A 19926-nucleotide genomic window follows, 5' to 3' on the forward strand; every position below is an offset into this window, starting at 1 on the left:
GTGTGTGTGTGTGTGTGTGTGTGTGTGTGTGTGTGTGTGTGTGTGTAGGTGTGTGTGTGTGTGTGCGTGTGTGTGTGTGTGTGTGTGTGTGTTGACCTGGCTCCACTCTGTGGTTAATCTCTTTATATAAGAGCTGGTTTAATTCACTTCAGTGCATGGTGTAATCTGTCCTCCTCCTGCTGCTGACTTTATGTTTTAATCCACACATGATGACATCAACACGCCGTCCGATTTTCTCATGTGAAGCTCGTTTTGTTTCCCCGAAGGACAAAAGACACAGAGACACGTGAACGGAAGCTAAAATAAAGCAGCTACACAAAGTGATGTGATTAAATGAAGCCAGATTTGAATATTGATTTCCTCTCATGTTTTCAGTACTTTGCATAAAGACGCTTTTTTTCTTCTATTTCACAGTCGAGTTTGTTTTATTTTACTAGAATCACATCAACGTTACAGCCACTTGTATGTGTGTGCTTTTAGCTGTAGGCGCACTGATGCTGTTTTACACAAGTGAAGTTCCTTATGGATAAAGTTAGAATTGAACCCCTATTTCCTTAAATAATAAAGATTATTGAACCTTTATCCTGCGTTCACGCTTCCTTGTTTATTTTTCATGTTCTTGTTTTTAGCTCGTCATTAATCTCAACGTTTTGTTTTTATAGCTGCATTTGTTCTTGTTTTAATCTAAATCCTGTTTTCTTCTGTTTCTTCACTTTAATGTGAACACTTAAATAAGTTTAGATCCTTTATTACAACACGTCTGTATCAGAAACCTTGTTTAAATACATCACTGCTTCATAGGAATCTCTTTCTCTCTCTGTACTGTGGTGACATCATGGGTCGATCAAGGAGAGGGAGGGAGAGAGAGAGAGAGAGTACGAAGAGGAGCAGCGGTCAGATGAGCCTCACAGCTGTTGGTCGGATGCTTCCAGTCTCATTTTTCTCTCTGTGTTTGTTTGTGAGAGGACGTGAACATGAGCGAGTCTCACCTCGACAGTCCCAGCGTGGAGCTCCAGAGCCTGCAGCTGTGTGACAGAGAAGGTCAGTGTGTGTGTGTGTGTGTGTGTGTGTGTGTGTGTTTTAAAATACAACAAGTCCCCTTAAGTGTGTGTTGTTTGTTTAAGAGGATCCTCACATTGAACAAAACTGTGCGTGTGTGTGTGTGTTTACTCTGTCTGTTAACTCTTTTTCACTGTGACAGTTTTGTCATCCTGCTCCGTGGTTTCAGTGTGTGTCAGTCTCTGCAGGACGCTGCTCTTTGTCGCTCATGTGCTGAACAGATCTGAAGTAAACAAACCGGACGCTTTGAAGAAGTCGTGCTCGATCTGTCAATCGATGAAAAACAATTCATCTAATTCATTTCAGGATTTATAGCTTTTTAATCTTACCCTTTTTTTCCACTGGTAGTTTATGAACTGGTGACACCCCAGGAGCAGAGTCCACCCCCAACATACACTCCATGATTTTAAACCCACGTGTCACCTGTGGCCCCTCCCCCTTCACATCAGGTGTGAACAAGGATGGTCTGTTTTATAGAACTGTAATCACACATCAACACAAACAGCTCAAGTTTGATCTGCTGACTGCTGATGAAATCAGAAGATGAATCAGAAACATGTGTCAGCATTATAGATGAGAGGAAACGTTAGTCTGTCTCGATGTTGACAACTGAGACGTTCAGGGACACGAGAGTGAGCAGGAAACGAGAGCGCTCTGCTGGTTCTGGTTGTGAGAGAGTCGAAAAAAACCCATCTGAAACTGAATCTTTCTTCATGATGAATGTGGTGCCATATGTTTCTGTCTAATCCCTAGTTGTGTTAATCACAGGGGATCAAATATTAAAACTATATTAAAGGTAATAACACAAGTCAAAGAGAAGCCCGGGGTCACATGGATGTGTCTCCAGTCTGTCCTCAAACCCCCCGATGATGAGAAAAGTCCGTCCTCTCCGTCTTCTGCCTGCTCCACTTTTCAGAGAATGCCTGCTCAAAACAGGCCGTTTGAAGATGTTCCCTTCATGACATCACAAAGGGCAGTAGCCCCTCCCCCAGGTGGGTGACACTCCCACAGCTAGGTGTTTGTTCTGCCCTCTGAGTCTGCCTTCTCACCGTAAACAATAGGACATGGAGCCAGAAAGCAGCGAGTACACCCGAGCCCTTCCAGAGAGGGGGCGTGGTCAGACACAGCTCATTTACATATTTAAAGCTACAGACACAGGTAAAGTTCTTTGAGTAAGTTTACTTACACTCTGCAGCACAGCTGATGAGGATGATCTGCGTGTTAGCGCTGAGAGGAGCAGTGGCTAACGGACTCTGCATCAGATTAGCAGAGATTAGCATCAGGATGAGCTCGAGCGGAGGAAGTGAAGGATTATCATTCTCAGGAAAGATTCATGTTCCTGCAGAAAAAAATGACAACACAAGCTGCTGGTTTTATTAAACAGGTTATGAATGACACGCTGATGTTTAAAGTAATCGCGTGTGTGCATAACTCATTTCGTAACAGGAGCAGGAAGTGACCATATTTGAACAATGATGATAATATATGGGGCTAGCGGTGGCAATCCAATCCTTTGGGAATCAATGAAACCATTAGCTTGGTTTAAAAGGTGCATCTGAAGCCTAATCATTGTTACTGCAATATTAGTGTTGACACTAACTTTAGCTTTAGCTAACTTTAGCTAACTTTAGCTAGTTAAACAGGATTTAAACTAAATGTTCTACTTTATGATAACTTCCGGATAACTTTAGTTTAAAGTTTGTTTAATAGAATTTAATTTGGAATATTTTTCCAGCTTGTAAATTCCAGCCTGACACGTCCAAACCACACAAGCTTAGCATTAAAAAAGTCCCGGTTCAGTTTGTCGACTTCATGTTCCACCGGCTGGTTGATGTGAAGATGCAGACAGATGATGTTTGTCTGCTGTGATTTGAATGTGAATGTAAATGAGACTAACAGAGCAGAGCGAGAGCGTCAGGTAAACAGGAAGTCATGAGCTGGTAGGTAACAGATCTGAAGGTGAGCAGGATGTTTGTCAGGGTGTTTTTATGTGTTTTTGTGGATGAACTCTGGCAGCAGCTCCAGTCTGCTGAATCTTCAGTCTCGGCTGGTCACTGTGGATAATCACCTTCTCAGAGTGAATGAATGGACGCTTCACCTCCTCCATTCAGTGACAGGATGGAGGGACGAGGAGGGGAAGGAACTGTTCGTGCTTCTCCTGTGGGGGTTTAAAGTTGTGGGTTTTGCTGAATAGAGGAAAGAGGATTTTTCTTGTCTCTTAAATGTGAGAAAAAGCTCTCTGCTTCATCAACCTCCTCCTTTATTTGATCTGGAATTAAACCCGTTTAATAAAAGCTTCCTAAATACTAAGAGCTGCTCCGACCAACATAAATCTAAGTCTTTGAGTCAGGACGTTTTCTAAGAATTTACTTTTAAAGTTAACACGAGATCCATGAACAGGACGGTAGGATGAAGAGTTTCTCAAGCTGAGGAGGAAACGACAACACGACATGAAGACTCAGTCGGTCGAACAGACACAAACAATTGATGCAAACATTTTCATCCATCTCTGACAGTTTACAGCACAAAGTGAGACGTGCATGTTGAGTCTGTCGATGTGTGGTTTACCTGCACAGGTGCATCCAATCACTGATTTAAGGCTCTTCACCTGCTGATGTCAAGATCACCAGGTCCAGAGACGGGCGTGTGATTTCAAACATCTTGTAATACTTTCTACAAATAATCACATGATGTCTGACTAGATTATATGGTTGACATTTTCTTTCCATATTTAGTTGGATTAACCAATCACAGCCTCGGTCATACGTGGCATCGGGGGTGGACCACACCTCCTCGCTAAGATAGAAGTTTCAGTCGCTCAGAGTCGCCCTTACAAAGTTCTTAAATCGCTCCTGAGATAAAAATCATTTCTAGGGTTTATGAAGCTAAATTAGGAGTTTTCACTTCTACCCACAGGGGGCGCCAAAATCAACACAAAACAACCTGATAGCTGTTTGAGTTTTTCTAAGAGGACGTCTGATCAGTGATTGTAAACTTTAAACCTGATGTTGAGCTTCTCTTCACACGCTGACAAACATCAGATGAGAGTCGTAACAGGACGTCACGCAGGCGGATTGAACCTCCTCCTCCTCCTCAAAGGCTCCTTGTTGAGTCTGAAAGCTCTCTGAAGCCTTTTGTCCTCCGATGAGAGGAGGAGGAGGAGGAGGAGGAAGAGAGAGAGAGAGAGAGAGAGAGAGAGAGAGAGAAGAGGAGACGACACAGAGAGAACTTTTGATTCAGATACGGAGCAGGACAGAAAAAAAACTAATCCGACAGTGTTGGACTCTACAGAGGACAGAAGCTGACATCAACTCTAAAAAAACACATCCTGCACAAACCTGCACTGTACATATATTTTTAACTGCTTAGTATACTTTTTGTTTCAGTTGGCCAAATGTGCCTAAATATTGATAACACGTTGTTTTCAAATGACAAATAACTAATCAGAGTCAGACCAGCTTTAAAAACAGCTTTTTTGCTACTCATGTGTATGTGACTTCCTGTGTTCCTGTAGCTAGCCTCTAGTGGACACTCGAGGAACTGCAGGGTTTTACATTTCCGCTTCTGCTTCATTTTTCCAGACCGGCAGGGAGCTGCTCTGTTCATGATGATCAAAAATAAATTAAAGAAAAAAAACCTGCAGATTTATTTCTTCCTTTATTTGATGTTTTGTGACATGAATCTGAGTCAGGGTCAATGTACTCCGGGGTTAATCCCTCGCACACACGCAACACACACACACACACACACACACACACACACACACACACACACACACACACACACACACACACACACACACACTCACAGAGTAAAGAGTGACTGATATAATCTTCTTACATCATCAGTGATCTCGCCGCTCAGACAAAATGAAAGTGGAGGTTTTTCATTTGAATGTTTTTCCTCCTAATCTTTGATCTGCTGCAGAGACGGACTCAGAGCATCGATACCCATTTTTTTAAACCTCCAACATCCTCTCTGTGCTCTGGTGTGATTCAGTGATTAATGTTATTCTATATTTAAATCATTTCCTGGAAATAAAACAAGGAAGCTCGTGCTGCAGATATGCAAACTGACATCCTGATGCTCGAAGCCTGTACAGATGTGTTCACGGTCAGAGGGTCGTCTCGGATGACGCTTTGGGGTTAATCTGAAGGCGGAGAGTGACAGGCTGGTTTCCAGCTGATAACTTCAAATTCTGTTACTGTTAAAAATTAAAGAAATCATTTCAAACCGTGATAGCACCTTCTGTTTTTATAGTAACGCTTTTTATATATTTAAAGGGGCAGGATGTAACTCTGACCCCTAGTGTTTAAAATGAGTACTGCAGTCTAAACTCTAATCATCACAGAGAGCTGCCTCCCCCCCCCTCCTCTCACACAGGTCAGCATGTGGTGGACACTGTAGCTTCAGTGTTTAGCCAGCTCTGCATGTGGTGGACACTGTAGCTTCAGTGTTTAGCCAGCTCTGCATGTGGTGGACACTGTAGCTTCAGTGTTTAGCCAGCTCTGCATGGGTCTGTAAAGCTTTCCGTGTTCTAACCTCTCTCCATGTTTCAAAAGCATCTCTCTGTGGGTCCAAGGGCCTGAGGGCATGATCATCTATCCTGGTAGTTGTACCTGTTTGTCCTTTCAGGCACAGAGTCTGCAGACAGTGGCATCGGGGACGTGGACGACTTGCCGATTCCTCAGCAGATCCAAATCAGCAACATCACCTGTGACTCGTTCAAGATCAGCTGGGAGACGGAGAGCAGAGGCCGAGAGAGGATCACGCACTACTTCATCGACCTCAACAAGAAGGACAGCAAGAAGGAAAACCAGTTCAAACACAAGGTGAGTCCAAACCCTCCCCTAGAATCTCGACAGACGTTCTCCTTCTGTGAGGGACGTTCAAAAAGCAACTCCAGAAAACAAACAGGACCTAAATGTCCTGAAAGTTTCTGGGAATCTGCACCAAAATGTCCGAGATGTTTGCAACTTTGCATGTTGATAATTTACAAAAAGTTTGCGGTGGAGTTATCGGGCTTTCACTAATACAACGCGCCGGTAAACTTACCCACATCTTTGGCGTGAGCTGCATTTCTTTACAGTAGATTTTGTATTTCAGGACGTACCGACGAAGCTGGTTGCTAAGGCGGTTCCTTTGCCCATGACTGTGAGAGGTCACTGGTTCCTGAGTCCTCGTACTGAGTACAGCATTGCTGTCCAGACGGCCACCAAACAGCCAGATGGAGAATACGCCGTCTCTCAGTGGAGCGAGATCATCGAGTTCTGCACGGCAGGTCCAACAACGTAGATCTCTTATCCATAAAATCAACCCATTGGCTGGCCGTCTTTACTTCTCATTCACTGGATCATCTAATTCAGTGCGTGTCTCATGGAGTCACGATGTGTGTTGTGTTTGTGCGTGTCTGCAGATTACTCCACTGTCCATCTGATGCAGCTGCTGCAGAAAGCCGAGGCCACCGCCGGCAGAATGCTGCCGTTCACCGTCTTCTACAGAAACCAAGAGCAGGAATACTTCGAGCAGCCCAGGTGTGTTAAAGTGTCCAGAAGTGGAAGTCACTTCTGGGCACATGAATCGTGCCCGTGATGAAATGAACTGGACTTTGTGATGTACCCTGATCTTCGTCTTCGTCGTGACCCTCCTGCGTTCTCTCCACAGCTCCTCTTACCGCTCCAGAGACGCTCAGTGTTTCCAGATGTTGCCGGCGGTCAAAGACGACAGCGGCAGCCACGGCTCACCGATCAGCGGTAAACTGGAGGGACTCTTCTTCAGCTGCAACACAGAGTTCAACACAGGAAAACCCCCGCAGGACTCCCCGTATGGACCCTTCCGCTTCCAGGTAGAGTCAAGAAGAGGGGCTGTATCCGAGTAGGCTTTGTGTTGTGGATCTTGTAGATCTTGCGTTTATTTGTTGTGTTGGAATATAGGACGCAGCCAACTTCTAGATGGTACTAAAGATGCGTCTTCTTCATCACCTCGTTCTCATAGAATGCAAACAGAGAAATGGCTGAGTTTAAGAACAAGTGAGAGCTTCATTCTTCAGTCTTTATAAATCCTGCCGTGTCTCAGTATACCAGCAGTCACTCGTCCCCACGTGGTCCTGGTCTTCGGCCAAAGTCTTAGAAAATGAGATTGAAAATACATGTAGCCAAAGTTTCCCCAGCAGGGTGTCTCAGCTCCGACTTAGAGATTAGGCAAGAAGCTCAGACATCTGGAGGGGGCGCCGTGGGGAGATGGTTCAACTTTAAGATCAAGATTAGGATCCTCATGGGAGCCTCCTTTTGGGGGGGGGGGGTTACCGGGCATGTCCAACTTTGAATCTGACGATAGAAAACGTCTACATCGCCTAGAAGAAGAAAACATTGTTTGAAAGAGACTCGTCTGATCTCATCACAGTTTAGGCTGTCACCATGACAAGGATGCAAAATGCTTCTGCAGAGTCACACAGGTCTGGACCGTATCTTTTTATAATTGTAAGGCATTAATTCCACCAAGTGCACCAAGTGCAAGCTCTTAAAGCCAGCAGACATGTTTCAGAATATGTTTGAACTTGTCGTTGGCCTCTGAGGAACATGCCGAGTCATTTATCTGATCTTTCTTTTCTTCACAGATTCAAGCAGACGCCCTCTTCAACCAGAACACCAACATCTACTTTGGGGATTTTTACTGCATGTACACGTCGTATCACTACGTCATCCTGGTCCTGGCTCCAGACGGATCCAAAGGAGACGTCTTCTGTAAAGAGATTCTGCCGGCACTCGACAGATCCAACAACTGCTTCCTGAGCTGCACGCAGGAGGAGGACGGCTCGCTGTCGTTCCGTCACGCGCAAGATGTCATCCTGGAGGTGATCTACACGGAGCCCGTGGAACTGGACTCAGGGACGGTGGCGAGGATCAGCGGACACCAGCTCAAGAGTCAGTCCACCGTCAACGCCAAGAAGGACCCCAGCTGCAAGATCTGCAACATCAGTGTGGGACGTTAGCCGGATATTTGACTGTAAGATTAATCTACCGGCGTGGTGACTAACAAGCTACTAATAAATTCACCACCTGCTCGTTCTGGAGCCACTGTAGCTAGCTAAGGACGAGCAATGCCTCCATGGCTAGCAGACAATCAAATTAACGCAACACTTAATTTCTTTTTCTAAATCTGTGACGTCTTTAAAGTACCGTCAATTAAATTCTAAATTGTGTGTTTTTCTCTGGCGGCTTCAGGAGTCTGAATGATTGACGTTAGAGAGCCCATCACGGGTTTATGTTGCGGTGCCAACCCCAAAATCCTTGACTGTTATCTTGGGGTGATGTGACAGACAGGAAGGATAAATAAATGTAAATCTTGTGTTCACACACTTCAGGCCACCCTGCATAAGTCAGTGACCCACCTGGGCCACCTGAATCCAAAAAGTCTGGACACGCCCCCGGATGGACGACGGCATCGATATAGCCTGGTTTGTCTCTTTGATGTCTTACGATCAGCATCAAGGCTGTTGGTTTTTCCTGAACCAGAAGTGACCATATTAGGAGAAGAGGGCGGAGCTAGAGAAGGTTATTAAATGTTGAGCTCAAAGCTAAGGTAATGGGCTAGCGAACACGTTTCCCAAAGAAGGAAACTGTACTTTTGGTGGTTGACCAACCGGGTTAAGAGATGTAGCTGCTGACCGAGCGCTAACTCCATCCTGATCAATAATGGATCGAGGGAAGCACTTAAGCAAAGAGCAGAATTTAGCGGACTTACCACGAGGACCAAATGAGCTTTAAATTCAGATATGGTACTCAGAGGTCTGATCCGGAAATCTGAGGTCAGATTTCAGTGGCTGGTTTGGAAGCCCAGCTGCGTCTCCGGCGGTATCAGGAGTCGGCTCGTCTTTGTAACATCTGACCAATCAGAGAACTTCTTCCCGGAGCGTCACATATTTTTAGTCACTTGTAAACATCTGTGTGTGAACACAGATCAAACTGAAGAACGCACCAGTGGATCTAACTGGTCCATGATTCAGACCAGAGCAAACGATCCAAAGGTGTGGACACGCCCTGATCTTAAACGTTGCTGACCTGACGATGACGAAGAAGTTGATGGATGTTTTACTTTGTTGTGACTCCGACACTTTAATAAACAAAGGGCTGCTGTTGAGAACAAACTTCAAAATTAGAGATGAACTCTGGATCATAGACGGTAAATATAAATGTTTGATGTCACCCGTCTGTTCCTGCAGGGGGCGCTGCAGACCCATCGATGGCAGTCAGGAAGTAATGATTAAGTGAGTTTGTCCCCGTGTCGGACTCGGCTGCTCGTCATGTCTGAACAATATGCGAGAAATCAAACACTAAAAAAATTGAATACCCAGTTTCTTTAACATCCTGGTAAACCCGCAGAAATCATCCCTTTCAAAATAAAAGCATCTCACGTTACTTCGGTTTTTAAAAAACTGCAGATTTCTCATCTTTATTTTTGTACACTTTGAAATCACACACAAAAACATCATCACATAAAAAAGTGGTCTCAACACATTTCAAAACATTCAGTCAAGAATTAAATAAATAAGTTTTCAGTAACCTGAAGAAATAAATGAACGTCAGTGCAGCGTAAACGTCCTTCAGCGTAAACGTGTTAATTCATCTCACAGCGACTGTCAGTAAAGCTTTCAGTCCAGTCCTACGGCTGTGAGCGGGCGCCACCTGATGGTGCGTTTAAGGACACTTTGAAAGTCAGCCACTGTGAGCGATGATGCACCCTCAGGAGTCAGACTGTTGCCATGGCGATGACTCCACTCTTCGATAATCTAAAATATTAAATGTTTGAATCTGTTCAAACTTTACTCGCATGCTGACGCAGGAATGACGTCGCGTTCGGCGCCGTAAACTTCAAAAGTTTAATTTGTCAGAACAGAACTTAAAGACGAAGAAAGTTATTTAATTTTATAAAAAAAAAAAAAAAGACAAACTGAATCTGTTAAATTATTCGTCAGCTGGTCGAAGTGAAGACATCGTTCTCTCTCTCTCTTCAGCCAGGTGGACGAGCGACGTATTAAACAGACACGAGTAAAACTGATTCTCCGCTCACAGCAGAAAGGGACCAAATATAAAAGAAGGCTAAAACATGACGGACCTTTAACGGCGATTACAAAACAACACGGATAAAAAAATATTAACTTTGAACAGGAATGTGACATCACGTGCGAGCGGCGTCGTCTCGGGGAGAGAGAGAGAGAGCAGGTCGGTCAGGTAGCAGCAGCGTCTCCACAGTTTGTGTTTAAAGTCATCACGATTCGCCGCCTGCAGCATCTCGGTCAGATGCCGGCGCGGGCGGCGTCCCGTGCACTCGGAAGCGGTACAGACACGTGTACTCCTCGTGACCCCAGTTTGACAACACCTGGACCTCGATGATCTGGAACGCCGTCTCGTTCTCCTCCTGCCCGGGAAAAACAAAAAACACAGACGGAAACTTCAGGAAGTGACTTTTCACTTATCATGGCTTCATAACCATTAAAGACGTGTAACCATGGCAACCAGGAGTCTGGTGTGTGGGCTGGACAGTGTCCGAGGAGCGGAGGGATTATAAGAGAGGAGGAGGATTATGTATCCGAGAGCCTCCTCCTCTTCTTCATGACCTGCGTGATGTCACCAGGTAGAAGCGGCGAGCGTTCAGAGCGAAAGAGAAAAACAACCCGAGTAAAGACTCACAGAAACACGAAAACTCTGCAGAGAGTCTCCGTCATCGTCGTACGTGTACGTTCCCAGCAGCTTCCCGCTCTCCTGACTTTCATCGTGCAGACCCTGAACACAACACACACACACACACACACACACACACACAGGTGAGTCCCACAGGTGAGCCTGTAACAGGAGGCTGTCTCTCTCTCTCTCTCTCTCTCTCACGTAGACGCTGAAGTCTCGGGGGGCGCTGCGCAGCGTCCCGCTCGGTGCCAGGGCTTTGGGGATGTGTTCGAGGGAGAAGGCGGTCGGGACGATGGTCATGGAGAGCCGGATCACGAGGACGCCGGCGGAGCCTCTGAAGGCCCAGCAGTTACCTGGATGAACGTCCGGCTGCAGGAGAAAGAAAAACCACCTCTCGTTTACATCTCAGAGGACGACCCGAAGGCGAGACGACTCGACAGACGAGGCGTCGAGGAGGAGTCGGGTTTTGTGATTGACAGGTGTGTTACCTGGATGACGACTCGTGGAGACTGAGAGAAATACCAGAGAGGAACTCCGAACAGGCTGAGCAGCGCGGCCTTCGTCTCGTACGTCTGAGAGCAGCGTGTGCTCAGGATGCTGCCCCCTGCAGGACGACACAAACACCCGTCAGGTGTGCCGCTCGCCGTCTGGTTCACTTTTTAAGGAGCCGGAAAATAAATCAAGAACAACATCAGACTGAGAGCGTTTGTTTGTTTCTGACCGGCAGACTCCAGAGCGTAGTCGGCGAGGCCGGTTCTGTCCTGAGAAAACAGGCGCAGAGCGTTTGTTACGATGGCGTGGACGTCCTGCGGCGAGACGAGAGATGAGTGAATTATTTTTTCTGCTGCAGGATAACAACAAAGAGCTGTCCTGTTCATTCTCATCCTCACTCCACCCTCTCTCACCTCCTCGGTCACGCCGGCCCCGGCGGCGTTCACCACGGTCTCTCCGAGCGTGTCGTCGCTCCCTCGCCGCTCCAGCTGCAGGCTGATGTTCTGCAGGATGCTCAGCTCCAGAGAGGCCAGCGCCCCCTGCAGGTCGGCCCCGCTGACATACTGCGTAGAGAGCCACTGCAGGAGAGACTCCGGCAGGTCAGCAGAGGCCCCGCCTCTCAACGCCAGCCCGTTACCGTAGACCAGAGAGCGAAGCTCCTCGCGGACCTGAGCAGAGACCTGACAGAGGACACGACGGAGAGACGATCACAAACTGGATTAAAGGAGTCGTCTGAAACACCTAGAGGTTAAAATGGGTACTGCAGTCTCACACAGGTTGATTTAAAGTGCGTCACTCACCGCCTCTTGGATTCTGTCGACCTCTCTGCAGCCGCCACACACGGACAGACCCTCCACATCCCGCCTCACGTCCTCCAGAGCCGCCTCTAACCTCGCCACCTCTGCCAGCAAGGCATCATGGGACTGGCGGTCTACGCCGACACCGGGAGAGCTAGAGACAAAAACAGCCGACCTCTGAGAGGCTGAAGGAGAACGGACCGTGCAGGCAGGAGGACGGGGGGGGGGGGGGGGTTACCTGACAGCAGCAGGAAGTGTGGGTGAGTCTGTCGTCGCAGCTTCCTGTCTCCGTTGAACCTCCTGCAGAAGAGATCAAGGTGTGTACATGTTGTGTACATCATGCATGCTGTGTGTGTTGTCTGAATTGTGTACCTGTGTTCTTGCTAGCAGAGCGTGCAGCTGTCGCTCCAGCGCGTCCAGACGAGTCGACTCGCTCCGCTGCTGCAACAAGTCCCGCTGCCGAGTCTGCGAGGCAAAAACAGGAAGGAAACACCAACTCCCATCATGCCTCGCTTCAAAATCTAAAGGAGGCAACTCCAGGAAATAAACACGATTCCAGACTGACCTGCTCCCTGCTCCGTCTCTCGTCCTCCACTCGCGTCCTGAGCTGCTCCAGCTGCGTCTCCATCAGCTCGTCTCCGTCGCTCCGAGCAGGAAGCTGCTGCTGGAGCTCAGCGTACAGACGCAGCAGCTCCCCGTGTCTCTGCTCCTCACGCCGCCCGCCGGCCTCCACGTGCTCCCACAGTGTCGCCAGACTCTGCTCCAGACGGACCAACCGCACGGACTCTCCCAACGCCACCGCCGCATCTTCCTGTGAAGAAAGACAGATTCAGGTTTCAGATGAAGCAGAGAGGAGGCGGGCTTCTTACAACCTTTACAGACTTCTCGATCACTTTTGTTCCTGATAAAGTTGGACCTTGTTCGGACTTTTATTTTACCATCTTAATCTTGAGAGTACTGACGTGTGAGTCGGGGCGTGAGAGCTCCTCCTCTCCTCGCTCTGCGTCGGCGGGTCGGCTGTGGAGCGGCTCCTCGTGCAGCTGCACAGCGCCCTCTGCTGGCCGGCTCTGTGGGGCGCTGTAGATGGAGGACAGGGCGAGGGCGGGGGCGTCGGCGAGCACCGCCCTCCACTCTGATACGTTCATGCCTGGAATCAGTGACCACGACAGAGCAGCTGGAGCGAAGCAACACGCACCTGAGAGAGAAGGAAACACACACATGAAGTGTGCTCCGGCTCAGACCGACCCGGGTACAGGTCCAGCTGCAGAGTCTTTAGAACCACAGGCTCAGACCAAGCTGGTCCCTCCAGTGTTACAGCTTTGAAAGGTGTGCATGAACTCACTGAAGAGGAGCAGCAGAGGAAGCAGCAGCAGGAGTCTGAGAGGAAACCTGCAGACGACACAAACAAACATGAAAACGAGAAAGAAGGTCGTGTGCAGCCAATCATTCCCAGGGTGAATGAAAGGTCCAATCATTCCCAGGGGACTGGATGACATCACATACAGGGATTGAAGCTCCTCCCACTTTATGTGAGAGGAGAGACCAGAGCACCAACGGTGAGAACAATTTAAGGAGAGGATGAATAAAACAGGACTCACCGATTCAGGGGGAAGCTGGTGATCATGTGACGCCATCGTCCGCTGAGCCACGAGCACACACCAGCTGCCGAGTTACCTGAACACACACACACACACACACACTTAAATCTCAAATTGGACAATGAGCAGGCGAGCCGGAGGATTCGAGTCGGCATGCAGCAAAGAGAGACGATAAAAGAAGGATTCACAGAAACACACACAGCGCCTGGAGGTCGTTTCCTCAGTGATGACCTCAGAGGTGACCTTTGACCTCACTCATTCATCTGTACAGAAACATTCCTCCAGTGCATCGCGTCTAAAGCAGCTGACGGGGAAAAGAAACCTGCAGAGCGCCGACACAAACAAACTGCAAACAGAGAAGAAGACGAGCAGAGGGACCAATCAGAGAAGAGCTACACACACACACACACACACACACACACACACACACACACACACACACACACACACACACACACACACACACACACACACACACACACACACACACACACACACACACACACACACACACACACACACACACACACACACACACACACACACACACACACACACACACACACACACACACACACACACACACACACACACACACACACACACACACACACACACACACACACACACACACACACACACACACACACACACACACACACACACACACACACACACACACACACACACACACACACACACACACACACACACACACACACACACACACACACGGCGTGAACCTGCAGAGCGTCCGGCGCTCACAGAGGCTGAACAGATGTTGATGGTGAGAGTCCAGAGGAGCGAGGCTGCTCGGAGACTCAGCTGGAGGAGAGACGATGCTGAAGAAAAGAGCCTTCATCATCATCATCATCATCATCATCATCAATCAAAACAAGTCACATGAAGACGGTCTGCTGGATCAGGACGCTCCGATCGTTGATGGACTTCTGTTTCACTTTTCTATCCACTTTTTAATGACACAATCTTTTATTATTTTCGTTAAAAAAATAATGATAAAAATAAATAAATATTAAAAGATCGTTGACACATGCACCTCACAGCGAGGGGGGGGGGGGGGGGGAGGGGGGGGGCAGAAGTTTGAATCAGTTCTATAACCTGTGCACGCAGCAGCACTCGACATCCGCCCCGACACACGCCGAGTGAGCGAGGACCGCGGCGAGGAAGAGGAAGGCGAGGAGGCGGAGTCGGGCTGTTTCTCCTTACAGTCGTCACCTGTTGGTGTCAGCAAGAGTTCAACGACACAGAACATTTACCTGACGAGGTCATTAAAAGAGCGCTCAACACCGAGAGGTGAAACACACGAGGTCGACGAGTCACAGAAGAGAAGTCAACGATGAAACTTCCTCCAACACCTTCAATCGACTTTTTGACCCTTCAGGCTCACCGTAGATCAGCCTCCTGTGTGTGTGTGTGTGTGTGTGTGTGTGTGTGTGTGTGTGTGTGTGTGTGTGTGTGTGTGTGTGTGTGTGTGTGTGTGTGTGTGTGTGTGTGTGTGTGTGTGTGAGAGATCACTCACACAGAGAGCCGTTGGGATGAGTCTCCTCGTTGCTGGTCGAGTCCTTCAGGTCCATGACTCGGCAGTGACTCGATCGACCTGAAACAGAGAGGACACCGAGTCAGCAGAGCGTCGAGAGGCTGCAGCACGAGGTCACAGCGAGGGAGGGAGGAGGGGAGGGGGGGGATTTGCATGTTGTCAAGGTAACAGCCAAAGTGGAGGGGTGCAGCACATTTGTATGGGAAGGGGGGGGGGGGTCACTCAGGATCCTCATAAAGAGCACCACCATCACCAACTGTTGCCGTGGTTACTGTGAAGGTGTGATTGTTCCTGCCGGTGGTTATTATGGGGTGGGTCTAACAGACAGGTGACTTCAGGTGAGCCTCATCACACCGCTGTTAGTGCTCAGGTGCGCCCGCCACACTCTGACAGTCAGTACCTGTGTGACCGCCATCGGTCTGTGTGTCCGCCCCGGAGAGCTTTAAGGCCCGCCCCCGACACGCCTGCCAGGTGTGTGTCAGCACACACACGCAGCACGCTGCAGCTCTCCTCACACACAGCTGCAGCACATCTGGAAGAGTCAGGCTGTTCATGAACAATCAGCTGGTCATAACGAGCAGGAAACCCACGCCGCCGCCGAGTGCGTTCTCCGATAGATCTGAGAACTGTGCAGAGCTTTTATTTTGAAGTCACATTAACAGGAAGTAGATGTTCACTTCTGCATGAGACGCTTTTTGCAGTAAGGCATCAACTGTTAACCAAATGACGCAGAGTGGATCAGTCAAATGTGTGAGTGAGCTCGAGCGGCGCCGAGTTTGAGGAAGGAGGAGCGTTTAACCCTTTGTGTGAGTTCTGTGAACTAGACGGTGTCATCTTGACTCGGTTGTGCAGGTTGAAAGGACACAAGAACCCTCAGTGAAACAGACCCAGTTTGATGACAGAGAGAGTGTGTGGGTGGAGCCACAGAGAGGGGGGGGGGGGGAGTGAACGTTTGAAGAGCCCTGAATGTGAAGAAGAAGAAGAAGAAGAAGAAGAAGAAGGAGGAGGAGGTGAGAGAAGCTCAGCAGGGCAGCAAATTAACATCAGACTCAGGTTTGAACCCAAACGGTCCCACCAGGATCCTGAAGTGAACTTCCTGCCCATGTGACAGGAAGTGTCCCAGGGGTAGGGGGGGGGGGGGGGGTCTCTGATACCTGTCACGTGTTTGAGCAGCATCAGGAGGCGGTAGAGCACAGAGAGCAGGGAGAGGACGCAGACAGCCGACCTGTCCCACACAGACAGCAGCACACCTGCTCGACACATCACAGAGACGCTCACTAAGTTAACCCGGAAACTTCTGAACCCGTCAGGTGAGAGACGAGGAAGACCGACCAAGGAGGAGGAAGATTAAACATCACTTATTCATAAACATGAGGAGATTAATATCAGGGTACAGAAGAAGAGGACAAACAGACGGTTCCTGCAGGGGGCGCTGGAGTCAGCTACACAGAGAATAACTTCTTCATCAAATCAAAACTGCCGAGTCATCAAATCAAAACTGCTGAGTCATCAAATCAAAACTGCTGAGTCATCAAAGATAAAAAAAAGAGGTGATTAAAGAGCTCGGGGAAATGTAACGATCACATTCAGGCTGGACTCTTACCTGTGCGGCTCTTACGGCTGTAGATGATGGAAGTTTCCGGGCCTGGGGGCCTCGAGGAGGAGGAGCAGCGTGCGGGCTCCTTCCTGTCCAACTCGTCACAGTCTCTACAGTAAACCTTACTGAGCGTGTGCAGCTGGTGTTTGGGACAGCAGTCGTCTGAGGCGAGGAGCGTGCGGTCTGCCAGGACGGTGCTCTCTGTGAACACGGACGGAGAGAAGATGTTCAGTGTGAGGAGGAAATAAAGAGGCGGAGCTTCAGTTTATTTAAACTCCAGTGAGGTGGACGCAAGAACTCACCTTTAGGATCCAAGTCCTGATCCAAACCTGCAACACAAACGTCGAGTTCATTTAGTGAAGAATCAGAACCTTTAAGTTCTAAAGATCAGCGACTGTTTTTACCCCAGAGAGTGTCGACCAGCGTGGTCTCCTGGATGGACGACTCGTCCAGCATGGAGGAGATCAGGGAGGCGTCAGAGGCGGCGCTGTAAAGGCTGCTGTTGTGAAGCAAGTGTCCGGTGGTCTGTTTACGAGGAGTGTGGAGGAGAGACTCCGAGCAGGAAGTGGAGAGCTGCTGAGAGCGACGGGACGTCAGCGACCTGCAGGAGGACCATGAAGAAGAGAGAGCGAGCTGGACGGGAGTTTTTAAGCACAAAGCAGCAGGATGCTTCTCTCTGAGATCTGCTCACCTGTTGCTCCTCCAGCCAGCTCCTCCCACGCTGAAGGAGGCGCTGGCGTGCGGCAGACTGCGGTCCAACAGGCCGTCGTCGAGCCGCAGGCTGCGTCTGGACATGATCCCGGTCTGCAGGGACGACTCGATGTGCTGCTCCTGATCCGAGTCCAACGGGGCCGAGGAGTAGCTGGAGCTGGGGAGGAGGAGGAGGAGAGAGAGGAGGAGGGGGAGAGAGAGGAGGAAGCAAGACATCAGGAGAGGAAGAAAGGAGGAGGGGGGACAGAAGATAAGAAACATTATGCTTTACCTTTTGCAGTGCATTCTGGGAACTGCAGTCCCACAACATTAAGCCAAATTATGTGTGAAATGTTGATTCATTAAAAGTGAGTCTGAAATGGCCGTAGATGGTTACACAAACGGCTCCTCCCACGCTGAAGGAGGCGGGGCCACGAGAACAGGTGAGAAGTCGTTATTAACCACACTTCAGGAGTCATTGAACACATCATTCATCTAATTAGCAGACAGTAATCAAACCTGAAGGGGCCGAGCGTCCTGCTCTGTGTCAGTGACACACACACACACACACACACACACACACTGGACTTTGGATCCATTCTGTCTAAACAGCCCGGATCATGTTTTCAGTTCACAGTGAGAGAAGTCAAGGAAGTGATAAACAATGAAGACAAACAGGAGCAACTACTGAAGAAGAGGAGGAGGAGGATATACACACAGGTCAGTCCAGCCCCAGCTCTGCAGCTCCACGTCCTCCTCACAGACGCTCATTCCAGAAAACACATCCGGTCACATCACTGACACACACACACACACACACCCACACACACGTCTGCAGCGAGCCGTGTGACAGCAGCACAGTTCAAGTTCACCTTAAACCTACTTAGACGGCGACAGAGAGCACTTCCTGTTACAGCAATCAGTGACGTTATCTGACAGCCTGCTGCAGCACGACTTTATATCCAAACACTGAAGATACAGTCCAGCTAAAAGGCATGATCCACCTTTATAGGGTTACCTACAACAGCAGCCGCCACACACTCTGAATCAGTAGTTCACTGTGCTCGATGTCATCCTTAAAGTAATTTGGAACAACAATAAAATTTGACACATGCCACATTATTTGCAGACATCCTTTAGCGGGACGCTATCAGCTGATACCGATGCTGAACCAACGAGTCCCTGACTGAAACAAATCTACTTTTAAAACCCTGTAGAAACCAGTCCCCTCTGAACGCTTTGGCGTGTGTGTGTCTCATTAAATCCAAAGGACCCCCCCTGGGTTTTCCCAGTAGACATCACTCCTCTGTAGAGAGAATAAAAATGGCCGACCTGTGGAACAGTTTAGCTCGAGGCTGGAGGTGGAGTCCATGAGAGGACATACCAGGGCAGGGGACTCTCTCACCACAATCCAACTTGTGATGTCACAAACTGAGAAACCTTGGAACAGAGTATTTTTCTCTGTGTGTTAAGACTTCTGCAGACCACAAACGAAGGACTGGATGGATTTATTTCACATTTAGTGGGTTGATAGACACTCAGGTTACCCACTGTTGTTAATGTAATACCCACATAAATGTCCAGAAACATTTTCATGATATGTCCCCTTTAATAGTTTGATATTAAATGTTTAATTAGAGCAAAGATAACCAGTAAACTTACCTGGCCATTAAAACAGACTGAATTATTGCCAGCTATAATCAATTTATAGTTTCAGGTGAACTAGAAAGATTTTATTTAATATTTATTTGTATCAATTAAATATTATTATTATGAGTATATATTTAATATTATATTTCAACATTATATTCGAAGAAAAAAACTTTTTTAAAATGTGTACAGATTGTGATGTCACCACTGGTGTTGAATAAAGGAGCACACACACTGATCACACGTGTTATCTACACAGTTAAAGGGCCTGTCAGATTCAAGCCAATCAGCGAAGAGTTCAGCTAAATGACGTTGAAGAGGGCCAATGAAATTCTTCGATGGGCGGTGCCCCGCGAAAAACAAACGGTTGGTGTGCTAGAGTTCGCTGTTTAGCTCACAAAGAAGTCTACATGGAATAAAAATACAGAATAAAAAACAATAAAAATAGATTCAGGGTTCTTACCTTCAGAAGGACTCTGAACAAACTGGTATCACACAGCGCGGGTTAAAGCCAGCTCGAGGCTGCTAACGGATCACTCCTAAAGACAGACACGGACAGATTTCCTGCTTGTTTCCAGATTTAAATCATGTAGAGATAAAAATCTGGATCCGTCACAGGAGAAACATCACTCCAATGTCGACTGCAAACTAAAAAGACGAGAGAAGCGTAAATTAAGCAGCCGGTATCTCCGTGTTTAATTAAAACGATATATGATAACAGTGGTAATTGGCGCCCCCAACAGGACGGGAGGTTAAATATCGTATATTCTGCCAAAGATCGTAGATTGTGTCAAGAGCGTTC

General features: G+C 48.1%; 2 protein-coding genes across 8 annotated transcripts; one reads left to right on the forward strand and one right to left on the reverse strand.

Annotated features, from left to right (window-relative positions):
• Positions 1-857: 857 nt before the first annotated feature.
• On the forward strand, positions 858-9192 carry LOC306842041 (phytanoyl-CoA hydroxylase-interacting protein-like). Its single transcript, XM_079372062.1, has 6 exons — positions 858-1041; positions 5695-5891; positions 6166-6340; positions 6476-6593; positions 6724-6904; positions 7676-9192. The coding sequence occupies exons 1-6, from the start codon at positions 975-977 to the stop codon at positions 8048-8050; spliced, it is 1113 nt and encodes a 370-aa protein (XP_079228188.1). The 5' UTR covers positions 858-974; the 3' UTR covers positions 8051-9192.
• Positions 9193-9477: 285 nt separating this feature from the next.
• LOC306842040 (uncharacterized protein) lies at positions 9478-19872 on the reverse strand. Of its 7 annotated transcripts, none has more exons than XM_079372056.1 (23): positions 19588-19872; positions 17476-17652; positions 17189-17385; positions 17087-17113; positions 16791-16985; positions 16342-16437; positions 15588-15719; positions 15170-15247; positions 14749-14865; positions 14373-14471; positions 13630-13705; positions 13374-13420; positions 12994-13226; positions 12597-12842; positions 12404-12496; positions 12270-12331; positions 12035-12185; positions 11648-11914; positions 11464-11548; positions 11231-11346; positions 10944-11111; positions 10749-10841; positions 9478-10473 (listed from the first exon to the last, which is right to left on the reverse strand). In XM_079372056.1, the coding sequence occupies exons 2-23, from the start codon at positions 17577-17579 to the stop codon at positions 10327-10329; spliced, it is 2829 nt and encodes a 942-aa protein (XP_079228182.1). In that variant the 5' UTR covers positions 17580-17652; positions 19588-19872; the 3' UTR covers positions 9478-10326. The 7 variants fall into 7 exon arrangements, with proteins under 7 accessions (XP_079228182.1, XP_079228181.1, XP_079228183.1 ...); XM_079372055.1 differs by having other exon boundaries at positions 9478-10476; XM_079372057.1 differs by lacking the exon at positions 16342-16437 and having other exon boundaries at positions 9478-10476; positions 19588-19871.
• Between the last annotated feature and the right edge of the window lie 54 nt (positions 19873-19926).

Source organism: Symphodus melops (assembly GCF_947650265.1).
Source record: "Symphodus melops genome assembly, chromosome: 21".
NCBI classification, from domain to species: domain Eukaryota; kingdom Metazoa; phylum Chordata; class Actinopteri; order Labriformes; family Labridae; genus Symphodus; species Symphodus melops.

What these genes read in the sequence shown, in the direction of transcription:
- LOC306842041 (XM_079372062.1), top strand. Translation starts at nt 975, where the DNA reads ATGAGCGAGTCTCACCTCGACAGTCCCAGCGTGGAGCTCCAGAGCCTG. An exon ending in CATCGAGTTCTGCACGGCAG is followed by an intron (nt 6,341 to 6,475) that starts GTCCAACAACGT and finishes GCGTGTCTGCAG; the next exon opens with ATTACTCCACTGTCCATCTG. An exon ending in ATGGACCCTTCCGCTTCCAG is followed by an intron (nt 6,905 to 7,675) that starts GTAGAGTCAAGA and finishes TTTTCTTCACAG; the next exon opens with ATTCAAGCAGACGCCCTCTT.
- LOC306842040 (XM_079372055.1), bottom strand. Translation starts at nt 17,579, where the DNA reads ATGTCCAGACGCAGCCTGCGGCTCGACGACGGCCTGTTGGACCGCAGT. An exon ending in TCCTCTGCTGCTCCTCTTCA is followed by an intron (nt 13,227 to 13,373) that starts GTGAGTTCATGC and finishes CTTCTCTCTCAG; the next exon opens with GTGCGTGTTGCTTCGCTCCA. An exon ending in TCGACAGAATCCAAGAGGCG is followed by an intron (nt 11,915 to 12,034) that starts GTGAGTGACGCA and finishes GTCCTCTGTCAG; the next exon opens with GTCTCTGCTCAGGTCCGCGA.